Genomic DNA, 19,821 nt, shown 5'->3' on the forward strand with positions numbered 1-19,821 from the left:
CACCCAGCCATTTTTTGGTTGCAGTTGTCATTGTTGTTTAGCTGGCACGAGCTGAGTTTGAATGGTGTATGTGGCTGGCGTCATAACCACTGTGCTATAGGCGCCAAGCCTATCTTTAAAAAAAGATTTTTTTTTTTTGTAGAGATAGTTTCACTTTATTGCCCACGGTAGAGTGTCGTGGCATCCCACAGCTCACAGCAATCTCCAACTCCTGGGCATAGCGATTTCCCTTGACTCAGCCTCTTGAGTAGCTGGGACTATAGGTGCTTGCCACAACGCCCAGCTATTTTTTGGTTGCAGTTTGGCCAGGGCTGGGTTTGAACTCGCCATCCTTGGTATATGGGGCTGGCACCTTGCCCACTGAGCCACAGGTGCTGCCCTATCTTTAAAAATTTTTGAGGCACAGGCTGGGCATAGTGGCTCATGCCTGTAATCCTAGCACTCTGGGAGGCCAAGGCAGGATGATCCCTTGAGCTCAGGAGTTGGAGACCATCCTGAGCGAGAATAAGACCCCATCTCTATAAACAGCTGGATGTTGTGGCAGGCGCCTGTAGTGCCAGCTACTTGGGAGGCTGAGGCAAGAGGATTGCTCAAGCCCAAGAATTTGAGGTTGCCATGAGGTACGGTGAATTCTACCAAGGCATTCTACCCATGGTGACAGAATGATACTCTGTCTCAAAAAAAAAAAAAAAAAAAAATTGGAGGCACACCTAAGATCCTCTTGAGGCACACTAGTTTGCTGCTTACACCATGGAAATCACTGTTCTAGAGACTTGATCAGAGTGAGAAAATAGTGCTCAGTGCTTCCTGTTGCATTGAGCCAGAGGCGGATGATGTCTGGTTGTCCTGCTTTAGTGACTGAGATTCGTGCTATGTAGTAAGAGTGGGTTCGGGTGTGATGGTCAGCTTCCTCCAAACAAAAGCGTTTTTAGACATAATATTTACGTTCTTTTGGTGATTAAATGGCTAGAGGGATTTTTATTTCTCCCCTTCATGATGATCTTGTTGCTTTGAGATCCTTCTGTGGTCTGTGTCAAAAATCATACCGCAAAGGGTCATTGCTCCAACTATAATAATCTTTTTTTCTTCTTCTTCTAGAAATGTTTTTTCTTCTTTCTTTCCTCCTATTATTTTCCGTTTTTTCCCCCATCTTTTTTTCTTCCAATCATTTACTCACCAAACATTTACTGAGCACCTGCTTTGTGGGAAGCAATGAAGGTAAAGGGGCATGGGGCATGGTCTCTGCTACTTGGAAGTAGTGCATGTGAATTGAGATCGAATCTGCTCTCAGTCTTTTCCTCCCTCACTCCTTTTCTTCTTCTTCTTTTTTTTTTTTTTTTTTCTGAGACAGAGTCTTACTTTGTCACCCCTCTGTAGAGTGATGCTCACTGCAACCTCAGACTCTTGGGCTCAAGCTATTCTCTTGCCTCAGTGTCTCGAGTAGCTGGGACTGTAGGTACCCACCACAATGCCTGGCTATTATTAGAGATGGGGTCTTGCTGTAGCTCAGGCTGATCTTGAACCTGTGAGCTCAGGGGATCTGCCTGAGTTGGCCTCCCAGAGTCTCCTTGTCAGTGCTTTGTCCCTAGTGATGGTGTTCAGAGCAAAGAAGGTTTCTTGAGATCTGACTTAAATCCTGGACATATATGACCTTTTAGACTGTAGTTATAATTACAGTGTTGTATTATAGAATTTGTTACAAAGAATACTACTTCCAAAGCAGGATTTTGCTTTTTGCTTACGCATGTAATTGTTCCTTCGAAAGAAAATCGTGGATTATGGTTGCTAGGTGAGGTCCCCAGTTGGTCAACAGGGGCTTCTGTTAAATATTTGTTCAAAGGATTTATTTATTTATTTATTTTTTCCTTTTACTGTTATTTGCATTTATTTTATGTTGCATCTATTCCCGTGCCATAAGTTTTTGTTTCTTCAGTTTCTTCTGGGATATCTTTTTTCTCCTGTGCTACCTCTTCTTCTGGTTTGGGAACAATCTGTTCCTTTTCAGTAAGGATCATCTCAGTGTGGCAGGGGGAGCTCATGTATTGGTTAATGCAATCACGAGCTCTGTAAGTTCGGCGACGCATCTTGGGTGCTTTGTTCACTTGGATATGCTCAATGACCAGAGAATCTACATCTAAACCCTTAAGTTCAGCATTACTCTCTGCATTTTTAAGCATATGCAGCAAAAATTCAGCACTCTTTTTGGGCCACCGACCCTGTGTCCAGCCCCACTGTTTGGCCTGGGCACACCTACCAACTCCACCATTATAACATCGGAATGGTACACATTGTTTCTTTAAGGTGACATCCTTCAGATACTTGGTGGCTTTTCATATATGCATAACCTTGATGGCCTGGGCAGTTTCACGTGTGTTCTTAAAGTGAACACGAAGATTTGAGCCTCTTGACTTGCATGACTTTGTGGGGTTTTCTGGGTCAAGTGAATAGCGAACCATTTTCACAGGTCACCTCAGGCCACTTAGGGGAAGAGCTGTTCAAAGGATTTAAATAGTATTCTAAATCATATCCATTATTTATTTTATTTTATTTTGAGACAGAGTCTTTCTTTGTCACCCTCGGTAGAGTGCTGTGGTGTCACTGCTCACAGCAATCTCCACTCTTGGGCTTAAGCAATTCTCTTGCCTCAGCCTCTCAACTAGCTGGGACCACAGGCGCCCACCACAATTCCTGGCTATTTTTTTTGCAATTCTCATCGCTATTTTAGCTGGCTGGGGCCGGGTTTGAACCCGCCATCCTCAGTATATGGGGCCAGCGCCCTACCCACTGAGCCACAGGTGCCGCCCACATATCCATTATTTTGCTTTGAAATATTTCTTAAGATAAGCCTTAATGAATCTGTTTGAGTTATAGAATTGTGCAATATTAACCATGAAGGCCAAAATGAGAAAAAATATTTTATAATGTGAATCATTTCACTAACAAGAATAGACAAAGCAAGCCTCCCAAGTAGCTGGGACTATAGACACCCGCCACAATGCCTGGCTGTTTTTTGGTTGTAGTCATCATTGTTGTTTGGCAGGCCCAGGCTGGATTCAAACCCGCCAGCCTCAGTGTATGTGGCTGGCGCCCTAGCCGCTGAGCTACAGGTGCTAAGCCTATGGTTGTCTATCTTAAGAAAGCTGTAGTGAAGTTGGCATCATTCAAAGCTTTACTTTCACATTTCTTGAGCCTTTCTGTACCTTCCTTGATTTTGCTCTGCTGTTCCATTGAAAGATACCTTTTCTGGCTAGGTGCCAGCCATACACACCAGAGCTGGCAGGTTTGAATCCAGCCTGGGTTTGAAATAGCAGTGACAACTACCAAAATATGGGTGGGCATTGTGGTAGGCGCCTATAGTCCCAGCTACTTGGGAGGCTGAGGCAAGAGAATTGCTTAAGCCCAGGCATTTGAGGTTGCTGTGAGCTGTGACGCCATTGCACTTACCCAGGGGCAATGGTTTGAGGCTCTGTGTCAAAAAAAAAAAAGAAAGATACCTTTTCTTCCCACTAATACTTGCCTTGCTTTATCGTCTCTGTTCCCAGGTTCATTCACTCTCTCTTGTCCTGAATAAGACCACCAGTGAGCTTGCTAAAGCAAATGTGTCCAAATTAGTAGCGCACCTGGAAATGATTGGTAAGTGGGGAGAAATCAAACTTGCAAAATCTGGTCAGCATCTGGATGTCCTGATTACAAATCTGATTGTCCTCCCATGCTAAGTAAGGTGTGGCTAAGTGGCATGTGGTCATTGGTCTGGCCATGACTGATGGTGGTTACCAAATGCTGGATGATGGATAGAATCATTTGGATAGCTTGTTGAAAATGCAGCTATCTGGCACAGCCTCCTCCCCCATCCCTTCTCCTGTCTCCATCCCAAGAATTTGATTGAGTAGGTTGGCATGGGGCCTTAGCATCTATTTGTATTTTTAACAAACTCTTTGTAGGGAGGCTATATAATTTTTTTTTTTGAATTGGGATATTTTTAAGAGTGAAAGAGGGCATTATTAATAATTACATACAACTGGTCTGGGCAACATGGTGAGACCCCCATCTCTATAAAAAATTTAACAATTAGCTGGGTGCACTGGTAATCCCAGCAGTAATCTCATATACTTGGAAGACTGAGGTGGAAGATCCTGTGAGCCCTGGAATTCCAGCCTAGGTGACAGAGCGAGATCCTGTTTATATTAAAAAAAAAAAAAAAAGAAAGAAAAAAATCACATACCTGGAGCTGTGTTTGGGAAACCAGGGAATATATTTACTCTAGAGCAGTGATTTTCACCCGGGTGGCACACCAGTGTGCTGTGAGAGGATCTTAGGTGTGTCATGAAAATTTTTAAAGATCATTAATTAAAATATTTTTGGAAGAAGTTCAAAGCATAGAAGGTATATTCCTTTTTTGGCTTTTTTTTTTTTTTTTTTTTTGAGACAGACTCTCAAGCTGTTGCCCTGGGTAGAGTGCCGTAGCGTCACAGCTCAAGCAACCTCCAACTCCTGGGCTTAGGCAATTCTCTTGCCTCAGCCTCCCTAGTAGCTGGGACTACAGGTGCCCGACACAGCACCTGGCAATTTTTTTGTTGTTGTTGCAGTTGGCTGGGGCTGGGTTCGAACCTGCCACCCTTGGTATATGGGGCCGGCACCTTACCCACTGAGCCACAGGTACCGCCCAGGTATATTCCTTTCTATACTCTTTTTTTTTTTTTTGCAGTTTTTGGCCGGGTCCAGGTTTGAATCCACCACCTCTGGTATATGGGGCTAGAGCCCTACTTTTTTGAGCTACAGGCGCCGCCCTTTTTTTTTTTTTTTTTTTGAGACAGTGTTTGTCACCCTTGGTAGAGTGCCGTAGCGTCACAGCTCACAGCAACCTCCAACTCTTGGGCTTAAGCGATTCTCTTGCCTCAGCCTCCCAAGTAGCTGGGACTACAAGCACCTGCCACAATGCCTGGCTGTTTTTTTGTTGCAGTTGTTGTCGTTTACCTGGCCTGGGCTGGGTTCGAATCTGCCAGCCTGTGTGTATGTGCCTGGTACCATAACCACTGTGCTACGGGCTCCGAGCCATTGTTATACTCTTTTTGTATAACTTCAGAAGTGATCTTCCTTCATCAGCCTCTTGAGTAGGTGGGACTATAACAACTTTGTGAACTTTGGAAGAAGTTCAAAGCATAGGAAGTATATTCCTTTTTATATTCTTTTTGATCAACATAATTTAAGTGTGCCATGGAAGTTTAACTATAGGTTCAAGTGTGCTGTGAGATAGAAAAGATTGAAAAACACTGCTCTGTGGTCTCTTTATGCTGTCATACGAGGGTTGGGGTGGGGGATTACCAACAGAGGGCATGGTTTTATGTAGGAGGATATAATAGCAAAACTGGCATTTTTTTTCTAATGCAACTTTGTAGGTAAATTTTTTTCTTTTTTGAGACGGAGTCTCATTCTGTCGCCCTGAGTAGAGTGCCATGGTGTCATAGTTTATAGCAACTTCAAACTCTTGGCCTCAAGAGATCCTCTTGCCTCAGCCTCCCGAGTACCTAGGATAACAGGTGCCTGCCAAATGCCCGGCTAGTTTTAGACACAGGGTCTCGTTCTTGTTTTTTTTTTTTTTCTTTTTTGAGAGACAGCATCTTACTTTGTTGCCCTCAGTAAAGTGCTATGGTTTCATAGCTCATAGCATCCATTGGAGAGCTTTATTCCTTATTTTTTGTAACATATCATTTAAGTATATGTAAAGGGAACTCTTGGGCACAAGTGATTCTCTTGCCTCAGCCTCCCAAGTAGTTGGGACTGTAGGCGTCTACCACAACGCCCAACTATTTGGTTTTTTTTTTTTTTTTTTTTTCCTCACTTTTGCTCAGGTTGGTCTTGAACCTGTGAGCCAGGGCAATTCATTCGCTTCAGCCTCCCAGAGTGCTAGGATTACAGGTGTTAGCCGCTGGGCTTGGCCTAGGGTCTCGTTCTTGCTCAGGTTGGTCTCTAGCTCCTAAGCTCAAGTGATCCACCTGCTTCAGCCTATCAGAGTGCTGGGATTACAATCATGAGCCACCACTTTTCCTTTACACTGTGTTGGCATTAAGTTTTTTTTTTTTTTTTGAGGCAGAATCTTGCTCTGTCACCCTGGCTAGAGTGCTTTTGTGTCATCATAACCCACTGCAACCTCAAACTCCTGGGCTCAAGTGATCTTCCTTTCTCAGCCTCTTGAATAGCTGGGATTACAGTCATGTGCCATCATGCCCAGCTAATTTTTTAAATTTTTTTGTATGATTAGGGTCCGGCTCTTGCTTGGCCTGTTTTCAAACTGCTGACCTCAAGTGATCCTCCAGCCTTGGCCTACCAGAGTGCTAGGATTAGAGGCATAAGCCTACCTTACCAGGCTTACTTTAATTTTTTTCCTTTTATAAATGTTGCTGTATTATTTCAAACCCCAAATTGAGGTTGAGAATTGAGAATTTGAAGTATTACATAGAATATTTTACTGGGTATATATTAGAATATGAAAAATTATTTTTGACATTTAGTTTAATTATAAAATGAAAGCCTATGGCATGTATATATCAGTTTTGGTTCCAGACGTATTTAAGGTGTTTGACCAAAAAAAGGTACATAATAATGTCTTCTATATTTAACATCCTTAGAGGGAGACCTGGCCTTACAAGGAAGCATCGGGAGCCTGTCTCTAAGTGACCTCACATCCCATGGAGAGTTCTACAGAGAACGGTTTACTACAAGTGGAGAGGAGGCACTCATCTTTCAGACTTTCAAGTAAAAATATCAATGTTCATGTCACTTGTCTTTTTTTTAATAATCACTGCTGTTTCAAATTCTTGTTGGCTAAACAGTGAAGATAAATGGCTCACGCCTGTAATCCCAGCACTGTGGGAGGCTGAGGAGGGAGAATCGCTTGAGCTCAGGAGTTTTGAGACTCGCCTGAGCGACAGTGAGACTCATGAAAAAAATGGAAAAACCCAGCCAGGCGCGTATAATCCCACCGGCTTCCGGAGACTGAGGCAGCGGGGTGCCTGCAGCCCGAATCTGAGGTTGTGGTGAGCTACCACGCCCACTGCACTCTGTTCAGGGGCATAGGATGGGACCCTGTCTCAACAACAAAAAAAAAATTTACCTTCTTAGGTAAAATTGAATAGATCTGTTGTAAGTTGTCCTTCCTGACTTACATTAAGTTTCATTAAAATGGATCTGTGTTGAAGTAGGCTACTCAGGCTTCATAAACACATTGGGGTATGATAGAAATAATTCTGATTATTAAAAGGTCTGGGCTTTCATATACTTGCTGTGTGACCTAAGGCAAGTCACTTAGATTCTGTACATCAGTTTTCCTATCTAAATATTAAGAAATTAGACAATTTCTAAGCTTTCATTTAGCTTTACAAGTTCTGGAATGATTTTAACCTGTGAATTTTGTTGGTGAGGTGAATGTTAATTTGCATTATACTTTTTTTTTTTTTTTTTTTAGTTTATAAATATGATCTATAGGGAATTGATTCTGTTTTAGATTTTAGAAAGTATCTTTAGGCTTATCAGGTTATTAAAAAATGCTTTTTTGGAAGATAGAGAGTTTAAGATGGTGGTTTTCAACCTTTTTGAAAGATGTTAGAAAATACAGATGTTCAAATCTGCTCCTAAATGTTCAGATTTAATTGGTCTAGGTTTTTTTCCACATACTAGTGTTAAGCAAGGTTGAGAAAAACTGTTGTGAAAGATGTCTGAAGACCTTTTTCTTTTAGATTGATTTGGTTATATTACATACTACAGTGGAATGATTCTATAATAAATAAGATAATTAATGTAAAACTCTTAATTTTCTGGCTAGCACAAAAAAGGTGCTCTGCAATGTGAGTTGATTATGTGTCTTTATAATAATTGGTTATTATGGCACTATGCTCTATTAAATTACAAAACAATTTCTAAAAGACTTCTAATTTATTTTTAAATATAGATTCCAAAACTCTTCACCTACATTTCACTAAAGTAAACAGACTTCTTTCTGCTTCTAGAAAATAGTTTTGCCCAGAATCATTGGTTCTGATGCCTAATTTTCTTTATCAATTATTTCATGGTCTTACTTTCAAGTCCATCTTGTTAGAATCTTTGCCAGGAACAGAGTGTGCCAGAGCTCTCCATCTTTCCTTAAAGTCAGGGAAAAGAGGTCAGGCCTTCGGGTGGCCTCTGAGTGATCTCAGAGTTGGAGCCGCCCACCTGTTTATAGCCCTGGCTATCACACCGAACTCTTTATTTAACATCTTCAGCATGTTGCAGAAGCATACATAGGGAGTAATTAATTATTGGAAATAATAATAATAATAATTAATAAAAATAATTATTGGAAATAATAATAATTATTAATAAAAATAATTAATAATCCACCTAATTGTGGATTTCTATTTAATAATTAAAGCTGTTTTTTTAGGGAAGCCCTCAAATCAACCCAAGATTCCTTCAAATACTTGCGGTTTTTTTGCTGAGTCAACATTTTTATCCTTATTCCTAGGTATGGTCGGCCTGACCCTCTGCTCCGGAGAGAATATGACATTCGAGTGAGCCTCCAGATGGCCTCTGTGCAGTATGTGCATACTCAGCGCTTTCAGGCGGAGGTGGTGGCTTTCATTCAGCACTTCACTCAGCTCCAAGATGTCTTAGGGCGCCAGCGAGCTGCCATTGAAGGGCAGACGGTAGGTAGCCTTGCTTCTCCAAATTGCTTTTCCAGTTTGACTGATGAGTAGAACTTTTAAGCCTCTAGAAATAAATCTGGAAACCCACTGAAAATAAAAGTAATTTATGCTTATTAATAAGTCCTTCATGTGGCAGATTATCTGCAGAAATTGTACTGTAATTGGAGAGCTTTATTCCTTATTTTTTGTAACATATTATTTAAGTATATGTAAAGGTTAATTTTAATTCTCTATAAAAAAGAGAAAGGAAATTTACAAGTGACATTTAAGACTTTTGGTCCCTTTTAAGACTTTAGTGGTCAGGATATTTTACTTGGAAAGTGATTGAATTTCTTCCAAATGCAGTTTTACACGTTCCCAAACCTTTTGGTTCATGACACTCTTGATGTCTTAGTCGTTTTTTCATGGCACATCCTAGGCCAAAAGAAAGAACTAGTGATATTTCCATTTACTTAAGTCTAACTAAATAACTTAGTGAGTGCATGTATCTTAACAACTTAGGATTGCTAGTTGTTTGAAAATAAATAACAATTTGAAAGGATAATGTTTTTATTTCATTCTTGAATAACGGCAATCACTAGTAGGATATATGTGCCTTTTGGACACTGCATAACTTCTCAACCTTGGAATCAACTTGGACACCACAACCCTCATTTTCTCTTCCACATTTTTTTCTTGTTGTATTTCCTTTTTATCACAGGAATTGTTGAGGACCTAGCTTTGCAAAGATATGAATGAAATATAGCATGCTCTCATATTGAATGTGAATTACCTCAAACTAGTTTGTGCAGTGTTTGACAGATGTTTTTCTCTCAAAAATGTAAAATATTCTGGCAGCACTAGGACTGCAGCATCCTGTGGGGTCTTGGTGCAGCTTGAGAACTGTAGAAAATAATGACGGTAGTTATTTGTAAAGTTATTTGTTACGTTTCTTTTAAAATTTTTATTAGGGGGCGGCACCTGTGGCTCAGTGAGCAGAGCGCCCGCCCCATATACCGAGGGTGGCGGGTTCAAACCCGGCCCCGGCCAAACTGCAACAAAAAAATAGCTGGGCGTTGTGGCGGGTGCCTGTAGTCCCAGCTACTCGGGCGGCTGAGGCAGGAGAATCGCCTAAGCCCAGGAGTTGGAGGTTGCTGTGAGCTGTGCGACGCCACGGCATTCTACCAAGGGCAATAAAGTGAAACTCTGTCTCTACAAAAAAAAAAAAAAAAAAAATTTTATTAGGTAGAAGATTACAATTTAAGAAATAGACACTGTCTTTATTTTATTTTATTTTTGAGACAGAATCTCACTATGTTGTCCTTGGTAGTGCCGTGGCATCTCAGCTCACAGCAGCCTCCAACTCTTGGGCTTAACCGATTCTCTTGCCTCAGCCTCCCAAGTAGCTGGGACTATAGGTGCCCACCACAATGCCTGGATATTTTTTTGTTTTGTTGTTGTTGTAGTTGTCATTGTTGGTTAGCAGGTCCGGGTTGGGTTTGAACCCGCTAGCCTCGGTGTATGTAGCCAGTGCCCTAACCACTGAGCTACGGGCACCAAGCCTAGAACTATCTTTAAAGTGGCAACATTTAGAAAAATTAGACTTTATATTATAGGTTTTTTACTACGTTAAATATTGATTTGGTAGAGTATCAAAGTAAAAAAGGGCTTTTGAAGAAATATCTCCTGAGTTCCTTTTCCTCTATGATCTAGTTTCTTCTTTCCCTAGAAGCAACCAATATTACCAGTTTCATGTATATCTTTTTTTTTGAGACAGAGTCTTACTTCGTTGCTCTCGGTAGAGCTGTGGCGTCACAGCTCACAGCAACCTCAAACTCTTGGGTTCAAGCGATTCTCTTGCTTCAGCCTCCTAAGTAGCTGGGACTACAGGCGCCCAAGATAACGCCTGGCTATTTTTAGAGACAGGGTCTTGCTCTTGCTCAGACTGGTCTGGAACCTGTGAGCTCAGGCAATCCACCCACTTCGGGTGCTAGGATTATAGGTGTGAGCCACTACTCGCGGCTTATGTGTATCATTTTTTAAAAAATGCATTTTTTAAAAGTATAAAAGTAGCAAAATCAAATTACAGATAATCCAGAAAAAAGAATCATACTATTTTACCGTCTCTCTGCACCACCGCTATATTTTAATTTGTTTCCTTTTTTTTCTATGCATTTTTCTATGGTTATAATCATGGAATATATAACCTTTTTTCTCTCTTTGAAACTTAAAAAAAGTAATATGGTTGGGCCTGGTGGCTAATACCTGTGATCCTAGCAGTCTTGAGAGGGCGAGGCGGGAGGATTGCTTGAGCTCAGGAGTTAGAGACCAGCTTGAGCAAGAGTGAGATCCTGTCTCTACTAAAAATAGAAAAATTAGCTAAGCCTGGTGGTGCACAACTGTAGTCTCAGTCCTTCAGGAGGCTGAGGCAGGAGGATTGCTTGAGGTTTCTGTGAGCACTCTAGACCTGGTGACAGAGTGAGATGCTATTTCAAAAAAAAAAAGTAATATGTCTTTGACAGATTATCTGTAGCATGCATATAACTTGCAGAGTATAATAATAAAACTAATACCCATGAATCCACCACCAAACTGAGGATTAAAACATTACTAAAACTACTTCATGCCCACATCTGTGTTCCTTTTCCTGTCTCATTCCCCTATCAACTCCTCAAATAACTACTCTTGTGATTTTTTTAGGTCTGTTAAATCCCTTTAAAATGAAAAACAAAAGTTCCTAAACAATATCTTTTGTTTTTGGTCTTTATAAAAATGATATTAAATTGTATTTAATGTTCCATGGCTTGCTTTTTTTTTTTTTCACTTAGTGTGTTAACAAGATCCATTCATATTGTTATATGGATAGCATGCAGTTTTCACTGTTGCCTTTCATTGTGTGTATAACACAGATGATTTATTCCTTTTCTTGTTGAATATTTGTAAACATTGTTTACATTGTTTTGCGTTTGTGTACTATGACTCTCGGAGCACATTTGTCAGAGTTTCTCTGAGCTACCACAGAGTGAAATTTCTGGGCCATAGGGTATGCGCATATTTACTTATACCAAATAATGGCAGATTTTTTTTTTCCAAAACAGGTGTCTCAATTATATTCTTCCAGTAGCAGTGTATAAGAATTGCTTTTGGCTTGGTGCCTGTAGCTCAAGTGGCTAGGGTGCCATCCACATACACTAGAGCTGGCGGGTTCGAATCCAGCTCAGGCCCGCCAAACAACAATGATGGCTGCAACCAAAAAATAGTCGGGCGTTGTGGCGAGTGCCTGTAGTCCCAGCTGCTTCCGAGGCTGAGGCAAGAGAATGCTTAAGCCCAAGAGTAGGAGGTGGCTGTGAGCTGTGACACCCCGGCACTCTACTCAGGGATAGCTTGAGACTCTGTCTCAAAAACAAAAAGAATTGCTTTTAATTCATATCCTTGCCAACACTTGTACTGTCAGACCTTTTACTTTGGAGCAGTTATTGGGGCATAAAGTGATATTACATTTATGGCCTACACAAGCTTTTCAGGAAAACTTGAAGGAATAGCATATAGTATATACAGTAAAGTGTGATAATTTTATGCATATGCTTTTGGAATCTAGCTTTTTTTCTTAGCCTTTTTAGGAGTCTCTTTTCATCTTACTTTGCATTTTTCTTTCTTTCTTTTTTTTTTTTTATGAGACAGAGTCTCACTCTGTTGCCCTGGGTAGAGTGCTGTAATATCACAGCTCACAGCAACCTCCAACTCCTGGGCTTAGGTGATTCTCCTGCCTCAGCCTCCCGAGTAGCTGAGACTACTGGCACTTGCCACAACACCCTGCTATTTTTCGTGTCAGTTTGGCCGGGGCTGAGTTTGAACCTGTCACCCTTGGTATATGGGGCTGGTGCCCTACCCACTGAACTATAGGCACTGCCCATTAAAAAAAAAAAAAAATTTTTTTTTTAAGACTAGTCAAGTGCACAAGGAAGGGAGGAGGGAGATTTTGGTGGAGGGAGGGTGATGGGTGGGGCCACACCTACGGTGCATCTTAGAATGGGTACAGGCGAAACTTACTAAAGGCAGAATACAAATGTCTACATACAATAACTAAGAAAATGCCATGAAGGCTACGTCGAACAGTTCCATGAGAATATTTCAGATTGTATATGAAACCAGCACATTGTACCCCTTGATTGCACTAATGTACACAGCTATGATTTAACAATAAAAATAAATTAATTAATTAAAAAAAAGACTAGTCAAGTGCAGTAATGAGAAGGGGGGAAAGAGTAGACCAAGGAGTTCAATCTGTAACCGACTGTGAACAGTCAAGTGAGATGACTCACTGCCTTCAGACCAGCCTTGCTTTGCATTTTTCATAGCTATCCTGTGTACTAGCTGTATAACCTTCTAAGTTCGTTTATTGAACACTTTTCTTGTTTTTTAACTTTAAAAATAAGACATTTAGATTGCTTCTAGGTTTTCATTTTTATGACTAATGCTTCCATGAATATCTTCACAGAAGTGAATTTTTCCACTTTTTGATTGTATTATGATTGATTCCTATAAATAATATTGCTTATTCAGAGCGATGAATATTTTGTGACTGTCAGTGTAACTCTTCTAAGTGTTATCTGTTTAGAATTGTTACATACATTTAAAACAATTGTTTTTACATATGTGATTTAAGTGGTAGTAAGTTATAATATTGTGGTGAATCATTTGGGTTAGGAAATGAGATAACTTATGCATTATTGAATAATGGGTCTAACTTCCTGGGTTAAGCAGAGTTTAAAGATAAATCTAAATTTTGCTTTATGGAATTATATAACACAAGTAGGAGGTTGAAGGAATGACTTTCTGTGTTGAGCATTGCTAAGTATGGGGACTTTGAAGAAAAGCTGATCTTCTCAAGAGTCTGTAATCCCAGCTGTTTGACTTACTTAGATTTGTAGAGGGAGCTAAAGACTTACTTTTATTTGCTGATAAGATTAAGAGGCTATTTTGTTTGAGATTCAAATTCCTTTCTTTAAGGCGGTGCCCGTAGCTCAGTGGGTAGGGCGCTGACCACATATACCCAAGCTGGCAGGTTGGAACCCGGCCAGGGCCTGCTGAACAACAATGACAACTCCAACAAGAAATAGCTGGGTGCCGTGGTGGGTGCCTGTAGTCCCAGCTACGTGGGAGGCTGAGGCAAGAGAATTGCGTAAGTCCAAGAGTTTGAGGTTGCTGTGAGCTGTGACACCAAGGCACTCTACTGAGGGCCACATAGTGAGACTCTCTCTCAAAAAAACCCCTCAAAACAAAAAAACTATTGTATTGGTGATAGATGTATTTGACTTGTAGCTGTAGCTGGATTTTTATTTATTTTCTTTCTTTCTTTTTTTTTTTTGGATTTTTATTTCTTTTAAATTTTTTGCCATGGGTTATAGGTACCATAGCTGGATTTTTTTTTTTTGAGACAGAGTCTCAAGTTGTCGCCCTTGGTAGAGTGCCGTGGTATCACAGCTCACAGCAACCTCCAACTCTTGGGCTTAAGCGATTCTCTCGCCTCAGCCTCCCAGTAGCTGGGACTATAAGAGCCCACCATAATGCCTGGCTATTTTTTGGTTGTAGTTGTCATTGTTGTTTAGCCCGGGCCAGGTTTGAACCTGCCACCCGTGATGTATGCGGCTGGCACCCTGCTGACTAAGCTACACACGCTGCCCATAGCTGCATTTTTATTACTACATTTTCTTATGTCTATAAATAATGATGCAGTGGGACTTTAAATTTCTTTTTAATCGTGATGTTTAAAAGTATGAGTATTGGTTGGATCAGATTTCATTTGGCCAGATATAAATTATTTCCTTTCTGTTTTACCCCTAAGGTCTGATGTAAAGTTTTTATGTCTTCCATTTACATGTATCTTGTGATATTTGTTAGACTTCTTTATTTACTAGGCAATTGATATTGGTTGCAAAGTAATAATACAACTTATAAATCATGGGACAAGAATCTGGAATCTCGGTTTTGCCACCATAAGCTATGTGACCAGTGACAAGTTATAGGACTATAGAGATAGCAAAAATAAGTATGCTGTACACTTGGTAGTAATTATTTATATTAATGATGCTTTGGAGTTTTCAAAATGCTTTCATATATATTATCTTGTTTGATTCTTACATCAGTCTTTTTTTGTTCATTTCTTTGGTTATTTATGAATGATGGATATATCATGCCATCTCACAGGTGTCTGGAATAGAGTACAGAATAAGAAAGACAAGGCCATTGCCCTTGTAGAATTTATATTTTAGTGGGAGGATACAAACCGGAAGGAAAAAAGATAATTAGTTATGATGATACCTAATGGGGTAGTGGTGGGTAGGTGTGTTTCTTTCATTTTATAGGTGGGAAAATACTGCTAACTCTTAACTCCGTTTGACTGACTTATTATTCAATGTTTTTCCCATTAACATATAACTGAAGGCATGTTAAAAATACAAGAGCTGAGGTTGGGCATAGTGGCTCCCACCTGTAATCCCAGCACTCTGGGAGGCCCTGCCTGTAATCCCAGCACTCTGGGAGACCGACGTGGCTGGATTGTCTGAGCTTACAGGTTTAAGACCAGTCTGAGTCAGAGGGACTCCTCGTCTCTAAAAATAGACAGGCATTGTAGGGGGCACCTGTAGTCCCAGCTACTCAGGAGGCTCAGGCATGAGAATTGTTTGAGCCCAAGATTTTGAGGTTGCTGTGAGCTATAACACCACGGCACTCTCTCTACCTAGGACAACGAAGTGAGACTCTGCCTCCCAACAACACACACACACACACACACTAGCTATCCAGGATGCCATTAAGTGTTATAGTATTTTTCAATCTGTAAGTTAATATATTGAACTTTAAAAAATAGAGTAGTTGGCTCGGTTACGGTGCTGGCTATGTACACCGAGGCTGGCGGGTTTGAGGCTGGGACAACTACACAGCAATGACAACAGCAACAAAAAAAATAGCTGGGTGTTGTGCTGGGTGCCTGTAGTCCCAGCTACTTGGGTGGCTGAGGCAAAAGAATTGCTTAAGTCCAAAAGTTTGAGGTTGATGTGAGCTATAGCTCCACAGCACTCTACAAAGGGCAACATAGTGAGACTTTGCCTCAAAAAAAAAAAATTAAAAAATAAAGAGCTGTCTTTATAGGAAAAAAAGACTGAAAGGATATGCTGTTGATGTGATAATAATTATATCTATTACATATGTTCACCTCCAAGTATGTTAGGTGTGTTTTCTCATTTAATCCTCTTTGAGGTAGGGCTTGTTATTATTCCCAATTTACAGATAAGTGAACTGAGTCATAGAGAACATAACAATTTAACTAAGATGATCAAGATAATTAAGTGGCTAGAGTGGGGATTCAAACTCAGGTAGTCAAGCTTGGCATTGTGGTGCTCACCTATAATTGTGGCATTCTGGGAGACCAAGGCAGGAGGATCGCTTGAGCTCAGGAGTTGGAGACCAGCCTGAGCAGAAGTGAGTCCCTGTTTCTACTGAAAATAGAAAAATTAGCTGGCTGGGCGAGATGGCTCACGCCTGTAATCCTAGCCCCCTGGGAGGTCTAGGAGGGTGAATTGCTTGAGCTCACCAATTCAAGACCAGCCTGAGCAAGAGTGAGACCCCATCTATAAAAAATAGCCAGGTGTTGTGTCGGACGCCTGTAGTCTCAGCTACTTGGGAGGCTGAGGCAAAGAATTGCTTGAGCCTAGGAGTTTGAGGTTGCTGCGAGCTATGACACCACAGCACTCTATCCATGGTGACAAAGTGGAAAAAAAAAGAAAAAGAATTATATGCCATCTTGTAACACAATCATAATCAAGGTTTAGAACAACAGAATCGCTTGAGTCCAAGAGTTGAGGTTGCTGTGAGCTATGAGGATGCCAGGCACTCAGCCCCAAGGCATTCATTGAGTAAGACTCTGTCTCAAACAAAAAAAAAGAACGGAAAAAACTAAGTCAGGCATCAGAGTTCAGACTCTTCACTCTATGTTAAAATGCCAAAATGGTAGCAGTATTTATCTCTATAGGTGAGATTATAGGTGATCTCAGTTTTCTTCTACTTGTGTGTCTTTCTCCTCTAAATTTTCGAAAATAAAAATGAATTAATTTGTAATTTTCCAATTTACCTAAAAATAAGGCAAACAGAGTAGGTACGAGTTGATATATAATATTGACAAGTCAGGTACAGTTAGAAAATGGAAACAGTATTTTTTAAATTCTCTAACTTAACACCTTTATATTATAGAGTTATATTTTTCTATTTTTAGAAAACAGCAGAAATTTATACAATTTTTATTTATCAACTAAGAAAACAGGGTGGCGCCTGTGGCTCAGTGAGTAGGGCACTGGCCCCATATACCAAGGGTAGCAGGTTCATACCTGGCCCAGGCCAAACTGCAACAAAAAATAGCCGGGCATTGTGGCACCACCTGTAGTCCCAGCTGCTGGGAGGCTGAGACAAGAGAATTGCCTAAGCCCAAGAGCTGGAGGTTGCTGTGAGCTGTGATGCCATGGTACTCTACAGAGGGCGATGGAGTGAAACTGTTTCAAAAAAGAAAAAAAACAAAAAAATAAGAAAACAAAAAAAGAAATACTTTTTTTTTTTTTTTTTTTTTTTTGAGACAGTCTCACTATTTTGCCCTTGGTAGAGTGCCGTGTTGTCACAGCTCACAGCAACCTCAAATTCTTGGGCTTAAGCAATTCTCCTGCCTCAGCCTCCCAAGTAGCTGGGACTACAGGTGCCTGCCACAACGCCTGGCTATTTTTTGTTGTAGTTGTTTAGCTGGTCTGGGCTGGGTTTGAACCTGCCACCCTCCATGTATGTGGCCCGCCTTAACCACTGTGCTATGGGCACCGAGCCAAGTAATACTTTTTCTGTAGGAGATAGAAAAATATGAATAAGCAAAAGGGTAGAAAGTTTAAAGTATTGTCTTGTTCTCACTTTTGTAATCTATTTTTTTACTGATCAATATATGAGCAACATTTCCTAATCCTTAAATAATAACATTTTGAATAATTGTGTAATATTTTGTTATATTAGTATATTGTATTTTTGTTAGCTTTATTGTGGTATAACTTACATAAAATGAAATCATCCAATTTCAATTGCACAATTCAGTGAATTTTCATAATTATATGCTGTCTTGTAACACAATCACTATCAATGGTTAGAGCATTTCTGTCATTCCTAAAAGTTTTCTCATGTACCTGTGCAATTAGTTCCTTTGCCCTAATCCTTGTACCCTAGTAGTCATTGGACTGCTTTTTATCACTGTAATTTTGTCCTTTTAAAGGAATTCTATAAGTGAAATCATATAATACGTAGTTATTTGTGTCTGGCTTCTTACATATAATAGCACTTTTGAGATTTTTCCGTGTTGCAAGAATCAGCAGTTTTTTTTATTGCTATGTTGTATTCCATTGTTTGAATATAACATAATTTATTCATTCACTTGCCCACTTGATGGACGTTTGGGTGGTTTCCAGTTTGGGGCTGTTTTGTATAGTTATTTTTGTCTCTCTTGAGTAAAACCCTAGGAGAGGAATTGGAGTCATATGGTAACTGTATGTTTAACATTGTAAAAAACTATCTTTAAAAATTGTTTTTGCTATTTTTAGTTACTATGTATTTGCTTTTCCTATGGATTTTAGAGTCATCTTCTTAATTTCTATAATAGAGTCTGCTACAGATTTGGTTGGGATTGTATTGGATCTGTAGATCAATTTGTGAAGATTTGACATCTTAACAATATTAAGTCTTTGGATTCTTGAGTATGGTATATCTTTCTGTTTAAATAGGTCTTTGGCTGAGTGCAATGGCTCATACATATCATCTCAGCCCTTTGGGAGGCTGAAGTGGGAGGATTGCTTGAGGCCAGGAGTTTGAGACCAGCCTGGGCAGCATAGTGAGGCCCTATCTCTAAAAAACAAAATTAGCTGAGTGTGGTGGTACAGGCTTATAGTCCTAGCTGCTCAGGAGTCTGAGCTCAGAATATCTCTTGAGCCCAGGAGTTTGAGGTTGCAGTGAGCTGTGATGGTGCCATTGTACTTCAACCTGGGCAATAGAGTAAGATCCTGTCTCCAAAAAAAAAAAAAAAAAGAAAGAAAGAAAAGAAAAAAGTAAATGGGTTTTTAATTTCTCTTAGCAATGTTTTGTAGTTTTGGGTATACCAGTCTTATGTTTCTTTTGTTAAATTTATTTGTTAAGTATTTCAGATTTTTTGTGCTATTGTAAATGATATCATTTTTCAAGAATTTCAACATTCAGTTGTATGTTGAAAGTATAAGAAATACAATTGACTTGTTTCTTGACCTGTTGACTGTGTATCTTGCTAAACTTGCTTATTCTAGTTCTTTAGATTCTTTAGCATTTCTGCATAAATCATTACATCATCTGTGAATAAGAGAGTTTTACTATTTCCTTTCTTACCTATATTCTTCTTTATGTTTTTCTTCTTGCCTTTTCAAATGGACTAGGACTTCGAGTACAATATTGAAGAGAATTGTTTAGCCTGGATATTCTTGATTTGTTCCTGATTGTAGGAGAAAACATTCACTCACTCATTATTAAATATAATGTTAGCTCTGGGTAGTTGGCTTTTTATATGTTATTACTGTACATAGGTTACCTTTTTTTCTTTTTAGAGATAGAGTCTCACTTTGTCGCCCTTGGTAGAGTACCATGCCATCACAACTCACAGCAACCTCCAACTCTTGGGCTTAGGCAATTCTCTTGCCTCAGCCTCCCGAGTAGCTGGGACTACAGGCACCCACCACAATGCCCAGCAATTTTTTTGTTGCCGTTTGGCCCGGGGTTGGATTTGAACCCGCCACTCTTGGTATATGGGGCTGGTGCCCTACCCACTGAGCCACAGGCACTGCCCTTATAGGTTGCCTTTTTAATATCTGTAAGTTCTGTAGTAATGTCCCCATCCCTTTCGAATATTGGCAGTTTTTTTTTTGGCCAGGGCTGGGTTTGAACCTGCCACCTTCAGCATACAGGACCTGCGCTCTACCCCTTTGAGCCACAGGCGCCGCCCCTAATATTGGCAGTTTTTGTTTCCTTCCTTTTTTCTTGATTAATATAGCTAGGAGTTTATCAGTTTTATCAATCCTTTCAGATAACTAGCTTACTGAGGACTTTATTACTGCCCACCCATTCT

The 19,821-nt window shown here is 40.1% G+C and overlaps 1 protein-coding gene across 7 annotated transcripts in view; it reads left to right on the plus strand.

The window, feature by feature from the left end:
• The window catches only part of VPS13D (vacuolar protein sorting 13 homolog D), a 295,192-nt gene that overhangs the window by 57,424 nt on the left and 217,947 nt on the right, over positions 1–19,821 (plus strand). For all 7 annotated transcript variants that reach the window (XM_053575043.1, XM_053575036.1, XM_053575039.1 and 4 more), the window contains 3 exons: positions 3,543–3,633; positions 6,627–6,753; positions 8,498–8,678. In XM_053575043.1, the coding sequence (XP_053431018.1) occupies positions 3,543–3,633; positions 6,627–6,753; positions 8,498–8,678 (399 nt within the window). The remainder of the gene's footprint in view (positions 1–3,542; positions 3,634–6,626; positions 6,754–8,497; positions 8,679–19,821) is intronic.

The sequence above is a fragment of the Nycticebus coucang genome, chromosome 22 (genome assembly GCF_027406575.1).
Source record: "Nycticebus coucang isolate mNycCou1 chromosome 22, mNycCou1.pri, whole genome shotgun sequence".
Taxonomy (NCBI): domain Eukaryota; kingdom Metazoa; phylum Chordata; class Mammalia; order Primates; family Lorisidae; genus Nycticebus; species Nycticebus coucang.